At 36.7% G+C, this 21730-nt stretch overlaps 1 protein-coding gene and 2 long non-coding RNA genes across 8 annotated transcripts; all 3 read right to left on the bottom strand.

Annotated features, from left to right (window-relative positions):
* Positions 1 to 2930: 2930 nt before the first annotated feature.
* Positions 2931 to 21106, bottom strand: LOC309512469 (H-2 class II histocompatibility antigen, I-E alpha chain-like). Of its 6 annotated transcripts, none has more exons than XM_082188084.1 (5): positions 19372 to 21096; positions 18450 to 18716; positions 18073 to 18354; positions 17873 to 17991; positions 2931 to 3025 (listed from the first exon to the last, which is right to left on the bottom strand). In XM_082188084.1, exons 1-5 carry the CDS (start codon positions 19433 to 19435, stop codon positions 3023 to 3025), a joined length of 735 nt encoding a protein of 244 aa, XP_082044210.1. In that variant the 5' UTR covers positions 19436 to 21096; the 3' UTR covers positions 2931 to 3022. The 6 variants fall into 6 exon arrangements, with proteins under 6 accessions (XP_082044210.1, XP_082044208.1, XP_082044212.1 ...); XM_082188082.1 differs by lacking the exon at positions 2931 to 3025 and having other exon boundaries at positions 17762 to 17991; positions 19372 to 20591; positions 20647 to 20667; XM_082188086.1 differs by lacking the exon at positions 2931 to 3025 and having other exon boundaries at positions 17762 to 17991; positions 18573 to 18716; positions 19372 to 21106.
* On the bottom strand, positions 10137 to 14464 carry LOC309513282. Its single transcript, XR_014211398.1, has 2 exons — positions 11207 to 14464; positions 10137 to 11068 (listed from the first exon to the last, which is right to left on the bottom strand). It is a non-coding gene; the product is annotated as an uncharacterized lncRNA (long non-coding RNA).
* On the bottom strand, positions 14591 to 15842 carry LOC309513281. Its single transcript, XR_014211397.1, has 3 exons — positions 15429 to 15842; positions 15022 to 15350; positions 14591 to 14936 (listed from the first exon to the last, which is right to left on the bottom strand). It is a non-coding gene; the product is annotated as an uncharacterized lncRNA (long non-coding RNA).
* Positions 21107 to 21730: the final 624 nt, after the last annotated feature.

Raw genomic sequence — 21730 nt, 5'->3', positions numbered from 1 at the left:
ACATTTTATCACAAACACTTGTTTGCAGCAAACCGAAATAAAGAGTTAAATTCAGTAAACCAGAATACACTGTGGCGGAGGAGTTGGCTCTGAGTAGGCAATAAGGGACGGCCGATTATGGATGTGATTACAGGTGCTGTACAATCTGACCCTGGTGCTGGCTCCTCTAAGCAAGTAACACTGGTTTTTTTTAAGTTTTAAATATGGCTGACTGTATGTTCTGCAGTAGAGGGAACTACAGTGTCCCTGTTGAAGCCAGCACACATGCACACAGTCTCCCACACAGAGGTCAGTATGCAGCAGACAGAACACCAAACATAACCTGCTTTACAACAGTTATGCTTTACATTACCCAGTTTTATTTATTAGGGTGGAGGAAATGAAGACACTCTGTCTGTGTGTTCTGAGACAGTTGCTGATGTGAATGCACTGGGCTTTTTATTATGGCAAACATTTGAATGTGTGGCATAAAAAAGGGACTGGCCCTTACACATCTCTTTTATTGTAGGATTTTTCACATCCTGTCCCAGAAACTGAGGCCTCTACCTCAATGGCCTTCAGAAGAAATGTGAACAAGGTAAGGATATAAAACCCTTGACATAAATTACAGTCAGTCCTGTGTTTGTAGGAAGTCAAGGAACTTTTTGTGATTTGATGAGCCTCCAGAAAACTTGTAATGATCATGTTTGTGGTGGAATTATGTTTCAGGTGGAAACAAACTCAGTCAGGGCCCTGTACAAAAGGAGTCTTGAACTAGACTGCACACTAAAGGAGTCTTGAACTAGACTGCTCACTAAAGGAGACTTGAACTAGACTGCTCACTAAAGGAGACTTGAACTAGACTGCTCACTAAAGGAGACTTGAACTAGACTGCTCACTAAAGGAGATGGACTGTGAGCTGAGGAGGCTCCAAAAAAAAAAAAAAAAAAAATGGAGATCAAACAGCTGGATAAAACTGATCTCAGTATGTGAACTTATTTAACCAAGTAACACTTTAGTATAAATATTTATTAATGCAACTTTCTCTTGCTCTCTTTCTCCCTCCCATCCCACAAAACCAATAAAACAGTTTGATACCTATCTTCAGTTTCAATGTGCTTTTATTAAGTGTAATATTGTATGGTGATTGCATCTACATCTGCACCAGCTGGGTGGTCCGCTCTGGTGACTCTGAAGCGCCGAACAGTTGAAATGTGCCTTTAGGATGTCAAAGGTCATCTCTATCTTCACTCTGGTTTTACTGAGGGCCACATTGAAGCGGTGCTGTGGCCCTGTCTGAGGGTCATGAAAGGGGGTTATTGTGTAGGTTTTTCTATCTCAGTTCAAATTAACAGTGTTTTGTACAGTACCAAATTTAACTGGCTTTCCTCAAAGCGCTGATACAACACACTCACAGAAATTTGTGAGTCAAGCACTGGAGCCAGGCCATTTACCATCCAAACTTGTGATCATACGTTCACGACCACAAGTCGTCTGCAGATGAAATGTTTAGTAGATCATTGTTATATCTGTTAATGTTACTATTAATTTAAAGATTCATCTCACATATTCACATCTCTACCTGAACATTAAGGCTGTGATAGGACTTACAATGAACATAATCTGCCTCATGTTCCCCTAGAGCAGTGGAGATTGGAGCAATAGACTGCATATTGCAATGACTCTAGGGAATCCTATCATAAGATTAACAGAATAATAATAAAAAAAGATTAAAAATAATTCTGTATTATTGTAAATAACATGTATTGTATAGTACATTTGTGAAATTTGCTTTAAAAAAAAAAAAAAAAAAGTGTTCATGTGATGTCACCCTATCAATATATCTTACCGGCAATTTTATAAAAGCCCGCTTTTATGGACATGGTCGATAAATGTCCGGGGAACACTATTCATGTAGCCTACTCCTGCAGAGCGACCTTGCGAATGGTTCGACAAACCGTGTTTTCCCCTAGCTTCTGTGCGTCACCCACCGTGCAAGAATGTACCACTTGCAACAACAAAAAAACGCAACGCAATATTTGCGTTACAGTAAGTGCATGAATTCGACGTGTTAAATTCTTTATGTGCGGCTCAAGAAGTTCGCAAAGATAATACATTGCTTCCGCGGAAAATCTGTATCTTTCATACAAATAACTATCAGGAAAGGCAAGGGGATTTTGTCTGGCTAAAAACTCTTTCTTTACGAAGTGCTCGTATAACAATTTGCGCTGAGATGTCCAAGCCATTGCAACAGACACTGGGAATAAGTTACGTCACCTATATGTTTCTTTGCTCTCAGCTGATTGGTCAAACTTCAGTCTGAGATCTCGAATCCAGAACATAACCTGCCCCGGAGCAGGTTAGCCGTGCAGCGTAAGATACCATGGCAACGAACACCGATTAAAGCCAAGCTACTTTCATAGTAGGCTACCTAAAACCCAGGGTTGGCGGAAACTAAACTGAAACATAGCTGGCTAGCCACCTAAACCGGCTTCATGGTACAGGCCCCAGATAAAATGTTTAAAAAGTATTATGTGGTGTGTTTTTTGAGAAAAAAAAAAGAAAGTAGTCTGTTTAGTTCATTTGTACGGTGACCGGGAGGGGACATGTTCGGTTCACTTAGTTTTCAACATATAAACTCGTGGGAACATGATATTAAGTCATGGGAACGTCAATATATAATATGTTGAGGGAATGAAAAACTTTGGTTGAGAGGGTAATTTTTTTAATTTTATTATGGTGTTTTATCATTATCTGATTTTAGGTATCCTAAATATAAACATTTATATGAGAAATGAAGCATTTGTAATTCCTATTTTATTTTAAAAAAAGTGAAACTCAAGTGACTCATTGGGTTGGTGGTTACTATTGCAATTTTATCTCAAGGCTCAACTTTGTGTGCGTTGCATAACAAACCATTGAATATTTCAGCACTATTTTATTTAGCAGATTCATCTCTGTCAGAGTTTGACAGGAATAAGATGATAACTGGAGCTGCAGGGCTGGTTTTGGGGGTGATCATGGCAGCAGGAGGGCTGATCTACTACAAAAGAAAACACACAGGTTGGTGTGCAGACACACTCATATGCACATTTCCAAAACAAAATTGCAGTAAGGCATTAGAAATATCATGGTTTCTCCATTTTAATTATGTTGTAAAATACTTAATGATTTCATGTTCATGTTCCTTCATTTACTAGCACACGTCATATCAGCTGGAAGTCAATACATTATACTCTGAACCTCTGCAGGACTCGGTGGCACATCAGAGTGAACATTGAGTAACAGACTTTGTATCAGCTTATTAAATACATTGAAACCTTCCAAACAATCTTTAATATTTGCAACAATGTTTTACCAGCAAGATGACAACATGGTTTTTGGTTTCATTTGAATTTACAAACATTACAATAAATAGAAATTAGATATATGACGGTGAGTTGATATTAAGACAGATAGACACAATAGAATGGCTGAGTTTATACTAAGAAGCATGAGGAAGTTTGGCAGAATAAATTCCCGATCTCTGTAATGCATGCAGAAGTATGTATTCTTTCCACAAAAACAAAAAGCAAAAAACGAGGAAGTAAAAAATAAATAAAAATAAAGAAGTACAGAAAAGCAATGGTACAGTTGGATCATATCTTACATAGGGGGGAATTCAGGGTGATTGGGACAAATTTTTTACCGTTGAGATGACTTGGAAAAAGTGTCACAACCAACCTGAAAACACCATAAATATTATATAAAGTCAATAAATGTATTTAGAAATATTATTTGGAGGAATACACAACTAAGCCTGCAGGACTAACTTCTGATGCTAACCTGCCAAACCTTCTTCACACTGTGGTGATCAGTTGTTATTCCTATTATTGTTCTGTAGATGGCAGCAGTATAAAATAAACAGATGACTATATAGAGGTCGACCAATAGAAGGGGAGTGCTTAGGGAATAAAGGCTACACGCCAGTTTGTACATTTTATTTTCAGTGTGTTTATTAAATGAACACAACACACACCATCTGAGAAGAGTCACATTATGCTGGCCACAAACTTGAAGATTTTAAGCCTGATTTTTTAGCAACCGACTTTTTTGTCCATATCATTTTAGACCATAGGCCTATCTCATCTTATAGGCTAAATAATATGTAAAGTCAGTAAATATATTAAATGTATATAGTTTTGTGAAAAAAATTGTGTGCAATCACTAGAATGTAACGATAATTTCTGGTCTGTGATAGAAGAGCTGACAGATTAAATCTACCGTCAAAAACTACAATAAATTGTTAGCCTATGTTAAACTATTCTGATGGAAATGCTGAACTTAGTAGCAAGACCAATACTAGATGTCTTAGAATTTTATTTTTGCCACCAGAGTCTGTCAAATGACCATTATAGAAACAAAAATCAATCTAAGTTGACCAGTAGAGGGCGTCAAGAACCAGAATTTTGTGAGGGCACTCAACATCCTGCATGTAATATATATCTCTATATATAATTTCATTATATTTGCCAATGGTTTTATTTTTTTAATATAAATCAATAAAAAAATCATCAATTTTCCAGATTTTATTAAAACCATATTTGACTCGTAGCAATTACAGCTATAACATGCTATGCTATGAATTTGATTCATAGCATAGCATCAACCACAACAAACAATTTTGCAACTAATCTGACATCAATATCTCATCAATATGACCATGAAAGGACAACTGTAGCCGTCCTTCGGATGAGACGTTAAACCGAGGCCCTGACTCTCTGTGGTCATTAAAAATCCCAGGATGTCTTTCGAAAGAGTAGGGGTGTAACCCCGGCATCCTGGCCAAATTTGCCCAGTGGCCTCTGTCCATCATGGCCTCCTAATCATCCCCATATACTGATTGGCTTCATCACTGTCTCCTCTCCACCAGTAAGCTGGTGTGTGGTGGGCGTTCTGGCGCACTATGGCTGCCGTCGCATCATCCAGGTGGATGCTGCACATTGGTGGTGGTTGAGGAGATCCCCCTTCTATGTAAAGCGCTTTGAGTGCTGAGAAAAGCGCTATATAAATGTAATGAATTATTATTATTATTAATTATTATTATTATTATGTTCATTGTTTTAAACTGAGCAAAATATTTAAGACGAGCAGAGGGATGTGATGAGCTTATGGATAAACTTATGGATGTTTATTAAATACATTACATTTTTGGCCCTGTGGAATATCAGAAAATAAATTCTTCTAAAATATGCTTTTCATATTTTCACTAGTTTATTTATCCTTTTTTTTTCAAACAACAGAAGGATATAAAACATAGGACACAAACATTTGTGACATGACCCAGGATCCTTCAGTCTTATGTGTATTGGTGTTAATGTGTGGCTGTTCTCATCATAATGGCACTCATATATATATGAATATCACAGATATTCAGTGTGGTAAAGCAACAATATTCAGTACCTTGGTGAAAAAGCTAAATCAATCTGTGTTTACCTTATCTATAGTCTTCAAGGGATGTGCAGAGAGTTCGTCAAGGAGGCTCTAATGTAAAAAAAAGTGTGTGTGTGTGTGTGTGTGTGTGTGTGTGTGTGTGTGTGTGTGTGTGTGTGTGTGTGTGTGTGTGTGTGTGTGTGTGTGTGTGTGTGTGTGTGTGTGTGTGTGTGTACTGGTCAAAAGTTTGGAAACATTACTATTTTTTATGTTTTTCAAAGAAGTCTCTTCTGCTCACCAAGGCTGCATTTATTTGATCAAAAATACAGAAAAAAACATTAATATTGTGAAATAGCACTACAATTTTAAATAATGGTTTTCTATTTTAATATACTTATAACCTTTGATACTTTTTTCAGGATTCTGAGTTAAAAAAGTTGCAAAAAGAATAGTATTTATTTTAAATAGAAATCTTTTAGACCAATATCCACTATCGTTCAAAAGTTTGGGGTCAGTAATTTTCTTTCTTTCTTTAAAATAAATTATTACTTTTATTCAGCAAAGGATGTGTTAAGTTGATTTTAAAAAAAAGTGATAGTAAAGACTTCAATAAATGAACAAAAAATGTTCAATAAAATATAAAGCAGCAACTGTTTCCAACATTGATAATTAATCAGCATATTATAATGATTTATGAAGGATCATGTGACACTGAAGACTGGAGTAATGATGCTGAAAATTCAGCTTTGCATCACAGAAATAAATTATATTTTAAAGTAGGCCTATATTAAATAGAAATACATTATTTTAAATTTTGATTGTTTTCTGTAATTTTAATCAAATAAATGCAGGCTTTAAGCAAATAAAAGACTTCTTTAAAAAACATACAACATTTTGACCGGTACTGTACTATATACTATTGCTGCGTATTTATCCAAAATTTTAATTTAATAAAGTCCTTTCACGTCAACATTTTGCGTGTTGTTGTCAGCCTACACTTCACATAATCGGCCTGTAGGTGGCGCCTGAGCTTCATTAAACCAACTATGATAGTTTTCAAATGGTAAACGGTGTATCAATATACATAGACTAAATACAAGTGACTTGAATACTAACGATCAGTAGCGTACCGTGGGGTTTCAGTCAGGGCCTTCGGTAACGATCTAAGTTCTACCACCAGACCATTGTAATACACAAATGTAAGATAACTATCAATGGATTAGTCACGTGGGAATTCTCGGTACTAACAATATTAGTAGATCTTGAATGACAAATGACCCAATGTACTATTGAAATTGATTTCTGGACATCGTAATGTTATTTTTCCCGAAAATTGTTATTGTACACAAACATGTATTGTATCTGCCTACCCAACCCATGTCGATGACATCAGCGCGGGCTAGCCGTCGACACATCGCTGGGCCTCTGGGGCGTTCTGTCATACGCATCACAATTTGATTGGCTGATAAAACACGTCAGTCAAAGTTATGATCAAATGGAAAATGGCAGCTTCAACGGAAGGCTAGCTATACTACTAGTGCTGGTCCACGGAGCTGCGTTTAGATGACATATGGAAAATCCAGCTCAGACTCACAAAAAATAACCATATTCTTTCTGGAAATATAATCGTAACATACTGATAGACAGTAATTGAATTATAGAAAAAAAAAAATATTTTATTTTGACAGGGCTAGCAGAGAAGGCCCTGCTGGCTCTGACGGCACACCACTGCTAACGATTAAAGGTAGGGTAGGTAATCCGGTTCAGAAACACTTTTTTTTTTACTGGGTGAAATGGTCCTTCCATCCTGATAGTAGTCAATACATTATGTGTTTAGAAAAAGGAATGAAAAAAATCAGACCTCTGTAGCAGCTGCAGGACAGTAAAAACTCTGACCAATCACTGCCATTCGGTGCGAATGTAAAGAACCAATCAGATGCCTTCATGTCTCGTGCCCGCCCCGAGCCCACTGCGCGCGCTGCCCTGCGTGCACTCATCACATGTCACCGTTCCCGGAAATATTCAGCTCAAAGCACCTGCATATGCAGTCAGCGAAGGCAAACAAGGCAAAAACTACTTCCTCGGACCCTGCCCGCACTCTTGAACGACCTCCTCTGCTTCGCCCTCAACCCCGGACCTGTCCTCGAGCCGACGATGCGGTACTTTTCTCCGGACTCGGAGTGTACGTTAGTCTTCATTGAGTCAACAATGTTTTCATCATGGAAACTCTTACATGCAAAACACCGTATATGTTATGAATCTTACACGAAATTCATCTTCATCACAGTGTAACTGATGGTAATGGAAAAACGTGTATCAATGCAACCTGTTTTGCCTTATAAATATAGCTCGTTACCGAATGAAACTTTACCATTATCGATATGCTAGCTTGATAGTGAGTACTAAAAGAAATCTTATTTGTTTATATTCATAGTGATAAAGTTAGGTATTTTATTACATGTGATTCTGACATGATGTCACTGTATGTACTGCGCTCCTTCCTCTCCACTCGTCTCAGGTAATAAATGCGTCTTGTTCCAGCCTGAGCGTTTGGCGTCGCGCGTTCATGTGTTTTGGGGGCGTGGCTTTGGAAGGAGCTCAGAAGGGAGGGGGTGGAGTGAATGGAAATAATGAGCTGTGTTTATTGCAGATTAAAAGGTCTACAGTCACTCGATTTTTAAATTTTCTTTTTCAGAGTACTTACATTTTAATTATGTATTGGTATATAAAGACAGTTTAAACAAATTTGGAATGTTTTTTTTTTTGAAAAATGATTACCTACCCTACCTTTAATGCTACTTTTGGTGCTGGTTTTGTGCAGTGCTTTGTAGTCAATTAACATCCATTGTTTCAACGACGCAGATTCAGATCGCTTCATAAAATGAATTTAATATTTTAAAATAGGCCTATGTAATATGTGGATGCAATAGTAAATAATGAAATATCTATTGTAGGAGTCTAAGTTTCCCAACACTTATTTCAACAACACAAACAATTAATATTATACAATTTACATCTCATTTATACTTTAAATGTAAACTTTTGAACTGAGAAACAAAGTCCTTTTCTCTTTTTCTGCTTCAGTGCAAGATGCAACGTGATAAATGAGCCCAGATGGACCCAAATTCTGAAGAAATATACACACAATATTTGCAGAAAGGAGAACACTCATCAAACTGAGTGCTCTAATTCACTTATAGCCTAACACACTGCTCAGAAATAAGAGTGACTGCACAAAAAGACTGATAAATGTAATTGATTAAACCATGACACAGGAGTTTTCTGACAAAAGATTGTTCTAGAAATTCCTTTCTAAATGCAGTCTTTATAATTTATGCAAATTGTTTTATGTTGTGTTAATGTTTGTTAAATGCAACACTGGCTTAATGCACAGATATAAAAAAGGTTGGTGCAGTAAAATCGCCTGGTAAAAACTTTTTACAGCACAATAGAAACTTATGAAAACTATTGTTGCTTTCTCAAGTGAAAACAGACACCTTGAAATAAAGGTAACTTTATTAATTAAAATTTTTGTATATCTATTTTTCCTTGTATAGAAGGAATCTCACCCTACTCTCCCTAAAAAATTGGACATACAGTAATTACATTGGACATGTTAAATAACATTTAAAGAAAGAGTAACCCTTGACCTGACGCACAACGTAATGACGAACGCGGAAGCGCAGAGGATAGAGCAGAGGAAAACAAAGCACCAGTCACGAATTAGAAGTCTAAAACGACCATTGTTAAAGAGAAATGTCGGCGGAGTTTGAGTTTGTTGTCCAGCCCTGTTTGTTTGAACCATGTTTGAACCCTATGGTTTGAACCGCGAGAGGCGTAAAAGCTTACGCTACTACTACATCGTTACTCTTTTGGCGTAAGTCGACTTGCGCAGGCCGTCTGCCGTAAGCTAGTTATTTTAGTCGACAAAGTTTTAAATTCACGATTCACTTCGCTCTTCTGCAGAATATTACGAGATTGAAAAATATTAAGAATTTAAACAAATTATTTTTGCTATCTCACAGCAAGAAGAAAATAGCTGTCTATGAAAGAGGACAACTAAAAGAAAATCTATTGCTATATCAGTGCAAGTAAAAGTTGTGAAGTTAATTTGTACAGTTGATAAAGGTATAGAGAGAATTGAACATTTAAGCTCACATGTAGCCTAGTCATTTTATATCTTTATCTATTGATTCTAAAGCGTATTTATATTACCTTCATTTTATTAATTTAAACTGTGCGTAATAATAATTGATCAACTAAAATTGTACATGTGTGATCGATTAGGGTATATAGATCAATCATACAAAATTATTATTCTAATAAGCATTAGTAAAAGCCAGTCAATTTTGTCTTTAAAAATAATTTGCTATGTACAGTAGTGACCTTTAATTTGGAGTAGACTTTATCCTTTGCTCACAGCTGATTGGTCCAAGTTCGATTTGCAACCTCTTACCTGGAACATAACCTGCCCTGGACCAGGTTAGCCGTGGAGCGCAAGTTACTATGGCGATAAACACTGCTAAAAGCCAAACCACTTCCATGGTGCCGAATACCCAGGGTTGGCGCAAACTAAACTGAAACATACCTGGCTAGCCACCAAAACCGGCTTCATGGTATAAGCCCCAAAATAAATCTTAAACTTTAAGTTACTAGGTTAGGGTAACACATGGCTGGGATAGGAAAACATTCTCAACAGAGACCTTGTGAGAGGCACATATTGCCACATGTAAACATAACCCAACTTACTGTAAGATCAAGTCCATTTTTATTAAAAACAAGCCTATTTGTAATACAGGGGTTCCAAAAAAGATTAGAATAATTGATGTTGATAATAAGACAAGCTAAATGTAGGCTATAGCCTGAAACATAAGGAACACAATACATTAAAAATCTTGGAATTCCTTTTGCTTCCTAAAAGAAAACAAAAACGAGGATGCAATAGTACAGAGAACAAAAGCATAAAGTAGCAGTCAATTTGATTTCAAATGTTGGAAAATTTGATATAACTCCATATTAAAGTTAATTTAGAAATCTATTATATGTTTATATATATATATATATATATATATATATATATATATATATATATATATATATATAAATATAATGTGTATTCATAAATATGATGGGAGCTGACCAAAAATTACTATCAAAAACAAGAATAGCTTTCTTTACTATTAAGATGTGTCCACTGATTCTTATGAGAATTCTGATCACAACCAGATTATTTCAAACCATTGCTTGATTTCTAAAGCATATTTTAAACTATAGCTATTTTAACATTTGATCTAATAAATACTTCATAAATCTTAAATCATAATAAATTATACATCTGCTAAATGTCATTACAATTTATGAACATGTTACATTTCTGACAATTTCCCAAATTTTTTTTTTCTTTTTTCTTGTACAATTCTTCACTTATTGGTCTTATCTTCACTATCAGGTATTATCACTTTATAATAACATTTATTAACAATATAACAAAAACTGTTACATTATATGCTTCACATAACTAATGTAGATTTACTATGAATCGCCATCTGACTGTGTGAAGTTGCTGTTTGTGACATCACGATAAGTTCATCTCACCAATGACCATATTTAGACTTCCTCCTTCAGCTACAGTCACTGGGCAAAATTCCAATATCTCCAGCCAACAGTTTAAGTGAAACTGAAAGAAAAAAATGTCTTGTTTATTCTAATAGGTCTGTGATCATATTATTATTAATAATCAAACTGAATATTCTTATTAATCTTTAAACCACAAAGGAACAGCAAGATTGACAATATCATGGTTATTAAGACTTACCGGCTGCCCTGTAGGGATGGAAAGGTATTTGAGACTTTTGTCAGTGTCTTCTCTTCGGATATTACCTCCATGAGCAATGCCATAGTCCTCATGTCTATAAAAGCTCTCCCGTGAAAAATGCTTGTTACACACACACAATCTTGATGTGTCGGGAGTTGATGGCCAACCCATCGCCTTCAGCCACAATCTAGCTCTGTCAGCATCACGGGGGAACCAGTGCAAACCTGACAAATTCTTACACCGAGCCAACAAACACTTGCCACCCATACTGAATTCAGAGCCAGACTGGCATCAACTCAGTTTAAAGGAAAAAGTCATGTGACAGAAAACAAATAGAAACTCTGTTCATTTAAAGGCAGAGTCAGATTAGTATACTGCTTTATCTTTATGTCTTAACAATCAAACTAGCAAAGTGATCGATCAGATGTTTTTTTTGTGTACTTTTTAGAAATAAATCACACTGTTTAGGAGAAATCACATTATATCAGAAAGTCTGAAATGATGATTTCACTTAAAGGGATAGTTCAGTAACAAGTCATTTGTATCAACTGTTTTATGATAGAAATGTTCAACCACTGACGGTAGTCATTTCTACATTTCTATCGTAAAACAGTTGTCAAACATTAAATGTTTATCATGCTTACATTTTACCAGTCATTCTTTCATTGTTAAAAAAAAGTGAGATATGCAGGCTCTGTACTGCACATTTTAAGCATTCTTTTATCTTTTTTTAATCCTTTTGTATTATTGTAATGCATATTATATACCTAGATAGCAAGGTGACTAATGCTATGATGAGTTGTTGCTGTTGTTTTTTTTTATCCAAACCATAATTTTAGTTGAGACTGAAATTTCAATGTTTAAAGCAAGTTGGATCAACAATGAAATTTTGGTGAAAGCAGCAACATACGAGTAGTGACAGTGACATTGAACTTAACATTGATTTGTAGTTGATGACCACAAGATCGTGTGTACTTCTCAATAGTCTAACTAGGTTGCTCACAACCCTGGTCCTGGAATACCCCCAGTTGTCGGCAGAGTTCAAATGAATAAACTGAGAGATATTATGATCGCAGTAAAGAAAATCTGGTGTTTGAAAAGTCTTGATAAGTTTGATATTAAACCTTGTGCATTGTTGAAAACCCTGTAACACCTTTTGTGTTCCCAGTCAAAAATGACCGGCCTTTTAAAAATTGCTTGTAAATCTCTCGTTACGCTATATGCTATATTATCACCATATATTGGAGTGAAAAAAAGCATTATTTGTTTACAAATTTGTCAATATTCAACAAAATATGGAATTTTTTTTGCTGTTTATCACACTAATGTGCTTTAATGTTTATTCAGGAAGATTGTTTTGAAATGCTTTTATTTTGTACAAAATGGCACAAAGTCACACTTGTGGTGTTCCCGGTCAAAAATGACCAGCCTACAAAAAAATATTAAGTAGCTTAAAATCTCTCCTTTGCTATGTTATCACCATGTATTGGATTCAATCTTTTTATCAACTTGTTTTGTTACAATTAGGACAGGTTTTGTATTTATTTTTGAAACTGATGGATGGTAGGCCATTTATTTGTATCTACTTTTTACTCCTTTGGAAATTCAGGTTTAGTTTATTTGCTACATATAAAGGTTTTTTATGAGTTTGTACGAACACTTCTATCTTCTAAACCTGGTTATTAATAAAATAATATGCAATAATGAATGATATATGTATATGTATATATATATATATATATATATATATATATATATATATATATATTTAATATTAAAAAAAATCTATAATGTAATGATAATATTGAGTATTATTCATACTCTCTTGTCATAATTTGCCTTGCTTCCAGTGGTTACAAGAAGCAGGTAGGCTACTTCCTAATTCTGGTTGTAAACTGCAGCCTACGTCCGGTCTTAATGGCGGTTTTTCGCTGAACCCCCTCTCCCCAACACTGCACATTTTAGGGGCCATTTACTCGAAACCGTCTTCAACTAAAAACTAAAAACTTTGTATGTGATATGGCCGTTCCTTCACAAGACAACAGCGTTTTGGGGGCCTGAAAGGACAAATATTTAATTGAAAATGGGATTCAAAGTGCAAGTTTTTGAAAACAATATTGTTTTAGTCTCAGGGGCATCTCAGGGTGTTTCTTTACAAAATGACATCGCTAACTACTGGCCTGACATGAATAATGCAGCTTTTTAGTTTTAGTGTTTTTTTCGGATCCGTGTGAATGGGTATCGTTTTGACAACATTGTCATCTGTACACAAAAAAACGCAAAGGAAAACCTTTTCCATTTCACCCAAAAGTGAAAATTCTGTCAGTAATTACTCACCCTCATGTTGTTCCAACCCCGTAAGACTTTGGTTCATCTTTGGAACACAAATTAAGATATTTTTGATTAAATCTGAGAGCTATCTCACTCCTCCATAGGCTTCTCTGTAATTGAAACTTGCCAGCCCAGAAAGTTAGTAAAGACAATGTTTAAAATAGTCCAAGTGACTACAGTGGCGCCACCATAAGTTTATCAAGCGACGAGAATACTTTTTGTGTGCAAAAACAAACAAAAATAACGACTTTATTCAACTATTAATTTTCTTCTGTGGGCCTCTGAGTGAATTCAAGTAGTGTAACAGCGCAGCGCTTCTGGGTTGTACGTCAGACCGTAGGCTCGCTATTGGCCGACGCTGGTCATGTGTGTGATGCTGGCCAATAGTGAGCCTACATTCTGACATACAACCCAGAAGTGCTGCGCTGTTACACTACTAGAAGCCTATGGAGGAGTGAGCCAGCTCTCAGATTTAATCAAAAATATCTTAATTTGTGTTCCGAAGATGAACAAAAGTCTTACTGGGTTGGAACAACATGAGGGTGAGTAATAACTGACAGAATTTTCATTTTTGGGTGAACTAACCCTTTAAGTACATCGTTGTCGTGTAAACGTACCCTCAGATATCTCCCTAATCAAACACCTGATTCAACTTATCAGCTCGCTAGTAAAGACTCCAAGACCTCAGATCTAAATGACCTCCACTGGTCTAAATGATGCTTCCTAACACTGCAGAAAACACAGCATCATCCTATCCAGAAGTCTTGTTTGTTGAACCATCTGACATAAGCCAGGCTAAATGAATGAACTGCATTCCTGACATGGGTAAGACCCTCAGTCACTCCTCAGATACCAAATACAGACATTGATTGTAACATTAATACCAGAAAAGTTGCAATAGATTGAAGAAAACTATGATTCCCTATTTGTAAATCAGTGTAAACGGCCAAAACATTTTTTTTTGAAAAAAGACACATGGTCTATTTATAAACATACGTATATACATATGTACAGGTAAAATGTGTAAAGTATTATGTGGTGTGTTTTTTGAGAAAAAAAAAAAAAAGTGTAGTCTTTTTACAGTTCATTTGGGCACTGTAGAGTCACACTCCACCATTTGCCACTTGAAGAGCACTTGTGAGATCTCCAAACGGGCATGGGCTTTGTTCCTTGTCGTCATTTTGGAGAGCGTCCTCCCTACCATCTTCCCAAAACACATATCTTCGTCGTCAAACCCTCTCTCTTCGTCATAGTTGCTTTAGCGGGCCACAACTGTTTCTTGCACCTGTGAGAACTGGTCGCTCTTCTGATTCTGCTCCATGTTATTGTCAGACAGGTCTGAGGCCACACACTCCAGCTTCAGTGTGTCCAGAGAGTCAGAACCATAACTAAACTCGTTCTGAAATAATAACAACAAACAAGGTCAGAAATGCACAGTACCGTCCGCCAGCATAACATAACTAAAACACAACACATTTGCTTACCAGTTTTTCAACGTTGGAGTCTGTCTCTCTATGTTTGATGAATTCCGAGAGCCAGCCGAGCATATACACAATCGGGGGTACTCTTTTACCCCTCGCATCACCGCTCTTTCCCTTCAGCATCTTTGCAGCTTTGACATATCTATCGCGAAGATATTTCCACCTCTGTCGACAGAATGTTTCGTCCTTGTCAAGCGCCAGGGCAATCTCTCGCCACGAGTTAGAAGCCATATGCGCATCTTTATAGTCTCTTAGGCTGGAGTTGTACAAATGCGCGTACTTTCTGACCTCCTCGCACAATAGCCTATCTCATCCAAGTATCTAAAGTCGTTCTGAAATAATAACAAAAAAGGTCAGAAAGGCACGGTACGTTCTTCATAGTTTGAACACAGCACATTTGCTTGACTTACCAGTTTATTACCGGTGGAGTGTTTGATGAATTTCGAGAGCCAGCCGAGCATAACCACAACCCGCGGCATTGTTATTGTATCCCCCGCATCACCGCTCTTTCCCTTCAGCATTTTTGCAGCTTTGACATATCTGTCGCGAAGATATTTCCACCTCTGCCGACAGAGTATTTCGTCCTTGCCAAGCGCCTGGGCAATCTCTCGCCACGAGTTACAAGCCATATGCGCATCTTTATAGTCTTTTAGGCTCGAGTTGTACAAATGCGGGTATTTTCTGACCTCCTCACACAATATCTCGTCCTCATAACTTTCCATTGATGTAACTTGCACGCGTTTCTGTCTCTTCTGTTTATTTTTATTTTTCTTCGACTAACGTTACCTTATGTATTAACGATCCTAGGGCACTTGTTGCCACCTTGTGGACAAACAATATAGGGCAAAACTATTATTGTGCATGTGCGACGAAGGGCCGTATTCATAAAGAATTTGATCTTAGCACTAGTCCTCATAAAAGTTCCTTGCAATGAATTTTAGCTCAACACCTATTCGCAAAACAATAAGGAGCAAGTTTTACTTTTAACTCTAAATGTAAGAGTAGATGTTAGTAATGTTAATTGACCTCGTTGCTGGATGATGTCACTTTTTATGAGTGCACATTCTTTTAAATCGCACACAAGGGTTTATAACAAATAATATCTTTTACAAACTTGGTGGCCCGTGTTCCCTATTGAAGTGCAATTTCAATGCCTGGTAACAAGATACCCATTTCCTTACCTAATTTTCCTCACCAGTGCCTTTTCTCTTGGAAATTGAGTTTCGTCCACAGCTTTTCTTTGCCCAAAACTCTCCTCTGGAACAACTCTGATATAGCTCTTAGCGATAAGTAACATTTCTTTATTTTTGGTTTAACTTTGACTGCATTATATCTGTGTTTGATGATTTTGGCAATATTCTAATTTATAAACAATTATAAATGAATATATTAATATTAATATATTTATTGGCTCATTATATGAATCCCCATGGCTTCCCAGTTCCATCAAAGGAATATAATACTTTGATAAAAGATATCCAATAGCAGGTTAATCCAAATAATAAAAAATCACCTAATGTTTATAGAGTTATACGTTATATACCCCGCATTGTGTTTGGATAGTATTGACTTTTTAGTTAGGAAATGCAACAACAGGCATATTTGGATTTAAAAATAAAAAAATAAAAAAAATTACTCCAAGGGGTACACTCTACTGGGGTTCTTTTGTAACAGATGTAGATTGGAAAAAGGCCTGGCTTTTACCGAGCAAATTTTGTAGGCTATCCAACAGGGTTACGGAAGTCCATTATAAAATCATAAAATCAATCCTGTTACTCCTCAATTTCTATAAATATAATATTGATGAGACATGCTCATTTTGTGGTCTTATGAAAGCAATAGCTGCCCATTTATTTTGTGATCGCAGCATAACCAATACATTTTGGGTTGATTTAAGTTCTTTTATTTTTACTCCTACAGATGTGATCCACAGTTTCATCCTCAAATATGTTTTTTTATTTTTTTATTAAGAAAATCCAAAACTTTTACCTCTTGAATATGTTATAAAAACAAATATATTGAATGCAAATTTTACAAGCAGAAATGGTTTTATTCTCCTGCACTTTTTCTTGTTGAATTTAACTCTATTTCATCCCTCAGAGTAAGACTCATGAACAACAAAAAAGCACAGAATTTGTTATGCTTTATGACAATTTATTTAATGGTATGATTTTACCTATATTGTGCATTAATCCATAAACTAGGTCAGCCGGAACTGGGAACAAATAACACTTGATGTACTTTTTACATCAAAGAATGGCATCTATACACTAATGTTAGTCTCTCTGTTTATTCAGAGGTTTACTGTAGTCACCCGGATCCGGGCCGTATCCAGATCAGATGGAAGACCTGCGCCTAGACACGACCACAATGTATCCCTGAAGTGTCAGCAGAGGTTGTCTCAACTAGACTCTCCCCTGTAAAGGTCTCATCGACACGACAGCCATCGGCACTGATCCTAAACAAACCCGTCTCCATACCGGCGTGACTTCGATCTTCAACCAGATGGAACTAGACAAAAATTCTGAAAGTTCTGATCCAATCAGACTTCTGACCTTAATGCTGCCTGAATAATAATCATACACTGTTCGTTTGTTGGCCAGAGGAGAACTGGCCCCCGACTGAGCCTGGTTTCTCCCAACAAGGTTTTTTTCTCCATTCTGTCAACTGTACATAACAAGAAACGGAACAATCAACAAAGTAAGACACTTCCATCGAGACTAACACATAGTTTTAATTTAAGAAGGAAAATATACAATATAAAAGGAATATAAAAGACTACAGCAGATTTTGCAATGAAAATGTACATATCATCTACATGACAAAATAACTAACAACAGTGTCAGTGTTGCTGTATCCATTTTTTCTCTTTGGCAATAAAAACTGCCCCAGTGACCAAACCCAGCAGCCCAAGAGCCAGACCAACTCCACAGAACACTGATGGACCGATGCTGGGCTTCTTTATCTCTACATCTGCACAGACACAAACATTTGTGACATTCATCATGTGATTCTAAAAGGAATTAGATGTGAATAATAAATAAATATCTATACCCCATGTTCTGGTCTGAGGTTGTTGAAGGGCTTTGTGCTCCACAGAACAGCTGTAAATGTCTCCTTCCTCTGGAATGAAGCTCAGTCGAGAAAATACATTAAGTGTCCCATCGTTGTTGGGATAGTATCTGCTGACAGTTGATCCATCTGTCACGTTCACATTGTTCTTGGTCCACGAAACTTTGACAGGTGGAGGGAAGAATCCAGAAACCAGACAAATCATGGTATTTTTGACATTTAATTTCATATCGTTCCTGGGGTAAATTGAGGTATGGGGGGATTCTGAAAGATATTTAGATTTTATCACTGTTTTGTTTAATAACCATTTTGATCCTAATTCTCTCTAGACAGTATACTGTGTGAAAAAGACATCTTACCAAGAGGAGGTTCAGATATATTAAGAGAAAGCGTCCTGTAATAAGCATCTTTGCACACAGGTGTTACTCCAATATCTTTGGGGAAAACATCTTGTAAAGGTATTGTATCAAAGCCAGCAATACCATATACAATATCAGGCACCGTGAGAACTAGTTTTGCATCTTCTAAATCCATATATGCAGCCACTTCAGTATCATAAGTGAAGAGAATTTCGTTACTACCAGCTGATCCACTGCATGATTCAATCAAGCCATATTCAGGATAACCTAAAGATTTCAGAATTTAAAAGATTTGTTACATATCACCTAGAAAAGATTTTTAGTTCTAGTAGTTTAACTCAAATTCTTAAAACTAACCAAAATAATAATACAAATTATATATATATATATATATATATATATATATATATATATGAAGAGTTCAGATATAAAAGCCTCTATCTGAAATTTTCTTCTAGAATGATCATTTTTATCAAGCTTGTATATTTCATTTCAGTAATTTCACTTAAATGACAATAATTCAGATAATTTTCATTGTCATTTAAGTGAAATTACTGAATTTAAATATACGAGCTTGATAAAAATGATTATTCTAGAAAATTTCAGATGGCACTTAGAGGTTTTTGCATCTTAACACTTCATATATATTCATATTCAAGATATCTGCACTGCAAGTGAAAATAAGATTCTGCATTTATTTCTGCAATTAACATTATAAGACAACAACTCAAGCTTTAGCAGAATTACAATGGAATCTCATGCAATATCGTGAATGGACTATTTTTGGACTCTTCGTTCATAGAAGGATTATCATATATTGATTCAATTTGTACTATATCAGCAAAATTATCATTAATGAATCACATTTTAAATCACATTATTAATTCAAAGTTTTAGAATTTGTCCTAAAGCTTTTACTTACTTTGACCTTCAGTATATGGCAAATAGGCAATGAAAAATGCTATTCCGCAAAATGATACAAGCATGTTTGTTCACAGAAGTGAGTCAGTTTTGGATCCTTACACCTGTGGTGCTGTGGTCAGTCATGAACTTGATATTCTGGTATTCATATGATCTTGGCTCAAGTTAACCACTCAACCACCAGAGGTCACCATCACCAGAATTTTGACTGTCTCACTCATTATGACATTCAGTCAGTCTTGGGTCGGTTTACCACAGTGGAACTGGATTTAGGGCTGTTAGTTACTTAAATAGTTATATACCTGGAGAAAGCTATTTATTAGCGTTTCGATTTATCTCATTGATGGTTGCTGGATTGGAGCAAAGCTTTTTCGTACTTTGACTTCTGCTTGTTATAGCCTGCTGTGGATTTGGATAGTTTTGCTTCATTGGAGATCTCTACACATGGATGATAACCACTTGTCTTAACCTGCTTACAGTTACAGTATGATTTCCTTCAATACAAAAATGAATTTGTTAAATTTTTAAAACCAGACTGACTTTTTGCATACTGTGAAGAATAGTCTGTCATGTGGTAGTGATGTCCATACCAAAAGAAAAGGAATAATAAAACCCTGATAAAACAGCATTATCAATAAACTTTAACAACATTAGTTTCATTAGTTTTGTAGTCATTGTAGTTTTTTTGTTTAGTTTTTTTTTTAAACATATTTTGCACTTTTGCAAATGTATACGTCATCTGTACACGACAACAGAACTAAAGTCACATCTCCTTCGCATAGAGTTGATCAGGTTGTTGATTGTGGCCTGTGGAATGTTGGTCCACTCCTCTTCAATGGCTGTGCGAAGTTGCTGGATATTGGCTGGACCTGGAACACGCTGTCGTATACGCCGATCTAGAGCATCCCAAACATGCTCAATGGGTGACATGTCCGGTGAGTATGCTGGCCATGCAAGAACTGGGATGTTTTCAGCTTCCAGGAATTGTGTACAGATCCTTGCAACATGGGGCCGTGCATTATCATGCTGCAACATGAGGTAATGGTCGTGGATGAATGGCACAACAATGGGCCTCAGGATCTCGTCACGGTTTCTCTGTGCATTCAAAATGCCATCAATAAAATGCACCTGTGTTCGTTGTCCATAACATACGCCTGCCCATACCATAACCCCACCGCCACCATGGGCCACTCGATCCACAATGTTGACATCAGCAAACCGCTCACCCACACTACCCCATACACGCTGTCTGCCATCTGTCCTGTACAGTGAAAACAGGGATTCATCCATGAAGAGAACACCTCTCCAAAGTGCCAGACGCCATCGAATGTGAGCATTTGCCCACTCAAGTCGGTTACGATGACGAACTGCAGACAGGTCGAAACCCCGATGAGGACGACTAGCTTCCCTGAGACGGTTTCTGACAGTTTGGGCAGAAATTCTTTGGTCATGCAAACCGATTGTTTCAGCAGCTGTCCGGGTGGCTGGTCTCAGACTATCTTGGAGGTGAAGATGCTGGATGTGGAGGTCCTGGGCTGGTGTGGTTACATGTGGGCTGCGGTTGTGAGGCCAGTTGGATGTACTGCCAAATTCTCTGAAACGCCTTTGGAGACGGCTTATGGTAGAGAAATGAACATTCAATTCACGGGCAACAGCTCTGGTGGACATTCCTGCAGTCAGCATGAATTAATGTGTTTGGGATGCTCTGGATCGGCATATACGACAGCGTTTTCCAGGTCCTGCCAATATTCCAATATGCCAATGCACCTTCCTGCCAAAGTAAATTCCTTGTCTGTACAAACATTCATGGCGAATAAACCCCCTTTCTGATTCTGATTCTGATTCTGATTGAAGCAGGTAAGCTATAATCTGACTTTAAAGGACAAATCCAGTGAAAAATGAACCTAGGGGTAATTAACACATGGTTACCAAGTCGATCGTTCCCTGGGGTGCGTTTTCATGATAATCGAATGTAAAGAGTTTTATTTATAAAAACAGATTAGCTCATAACGCTAGTATATGGGGCACAGAGTAAGTAAAAGTAAATCGCAAATTAATACCACTAACAAGGCTCAAAATAGCCTCACACTAACACGGTAGCATAATGAGGGTCCATACATGCAAACCGAAGCATTGAGAACTTTGTAAGTGTACAGACAGTTTAATAAGAAGATACTTTATAAAGACAGTACATTACGCGTTTACATGCAGGATCCATCTTGGAAAACAGTCTCGACTAGTCGAGCAACGAACCCCTCCCGCCCATCCGTAAAACGTAAAACCCCAAGTGGACCTCTAGGTTGAAAAATCGTCAATGCAAGTGAATGTGAGAAAATAATTCTTTTCTGGTCCAGTTTGAA

This window comes from Leuciscus leuciscus (assembly GCF_965113295.1).
Source record: "Leuciscus leuciscus genome assembly, chromosome: 13".
Taxonomy (NCBI): Eukaryota; Metazoa; Chordata; class Actinopteri; order Cypriniformes; family Leuciscidae; genus Leuciscus; species Leuciscus leuciscus.
The sequence above is the reverse complement of the archived record's forward strand: the minus strand, read 5'-3'. Positions and strand labels throughout refer to the sequence as shown.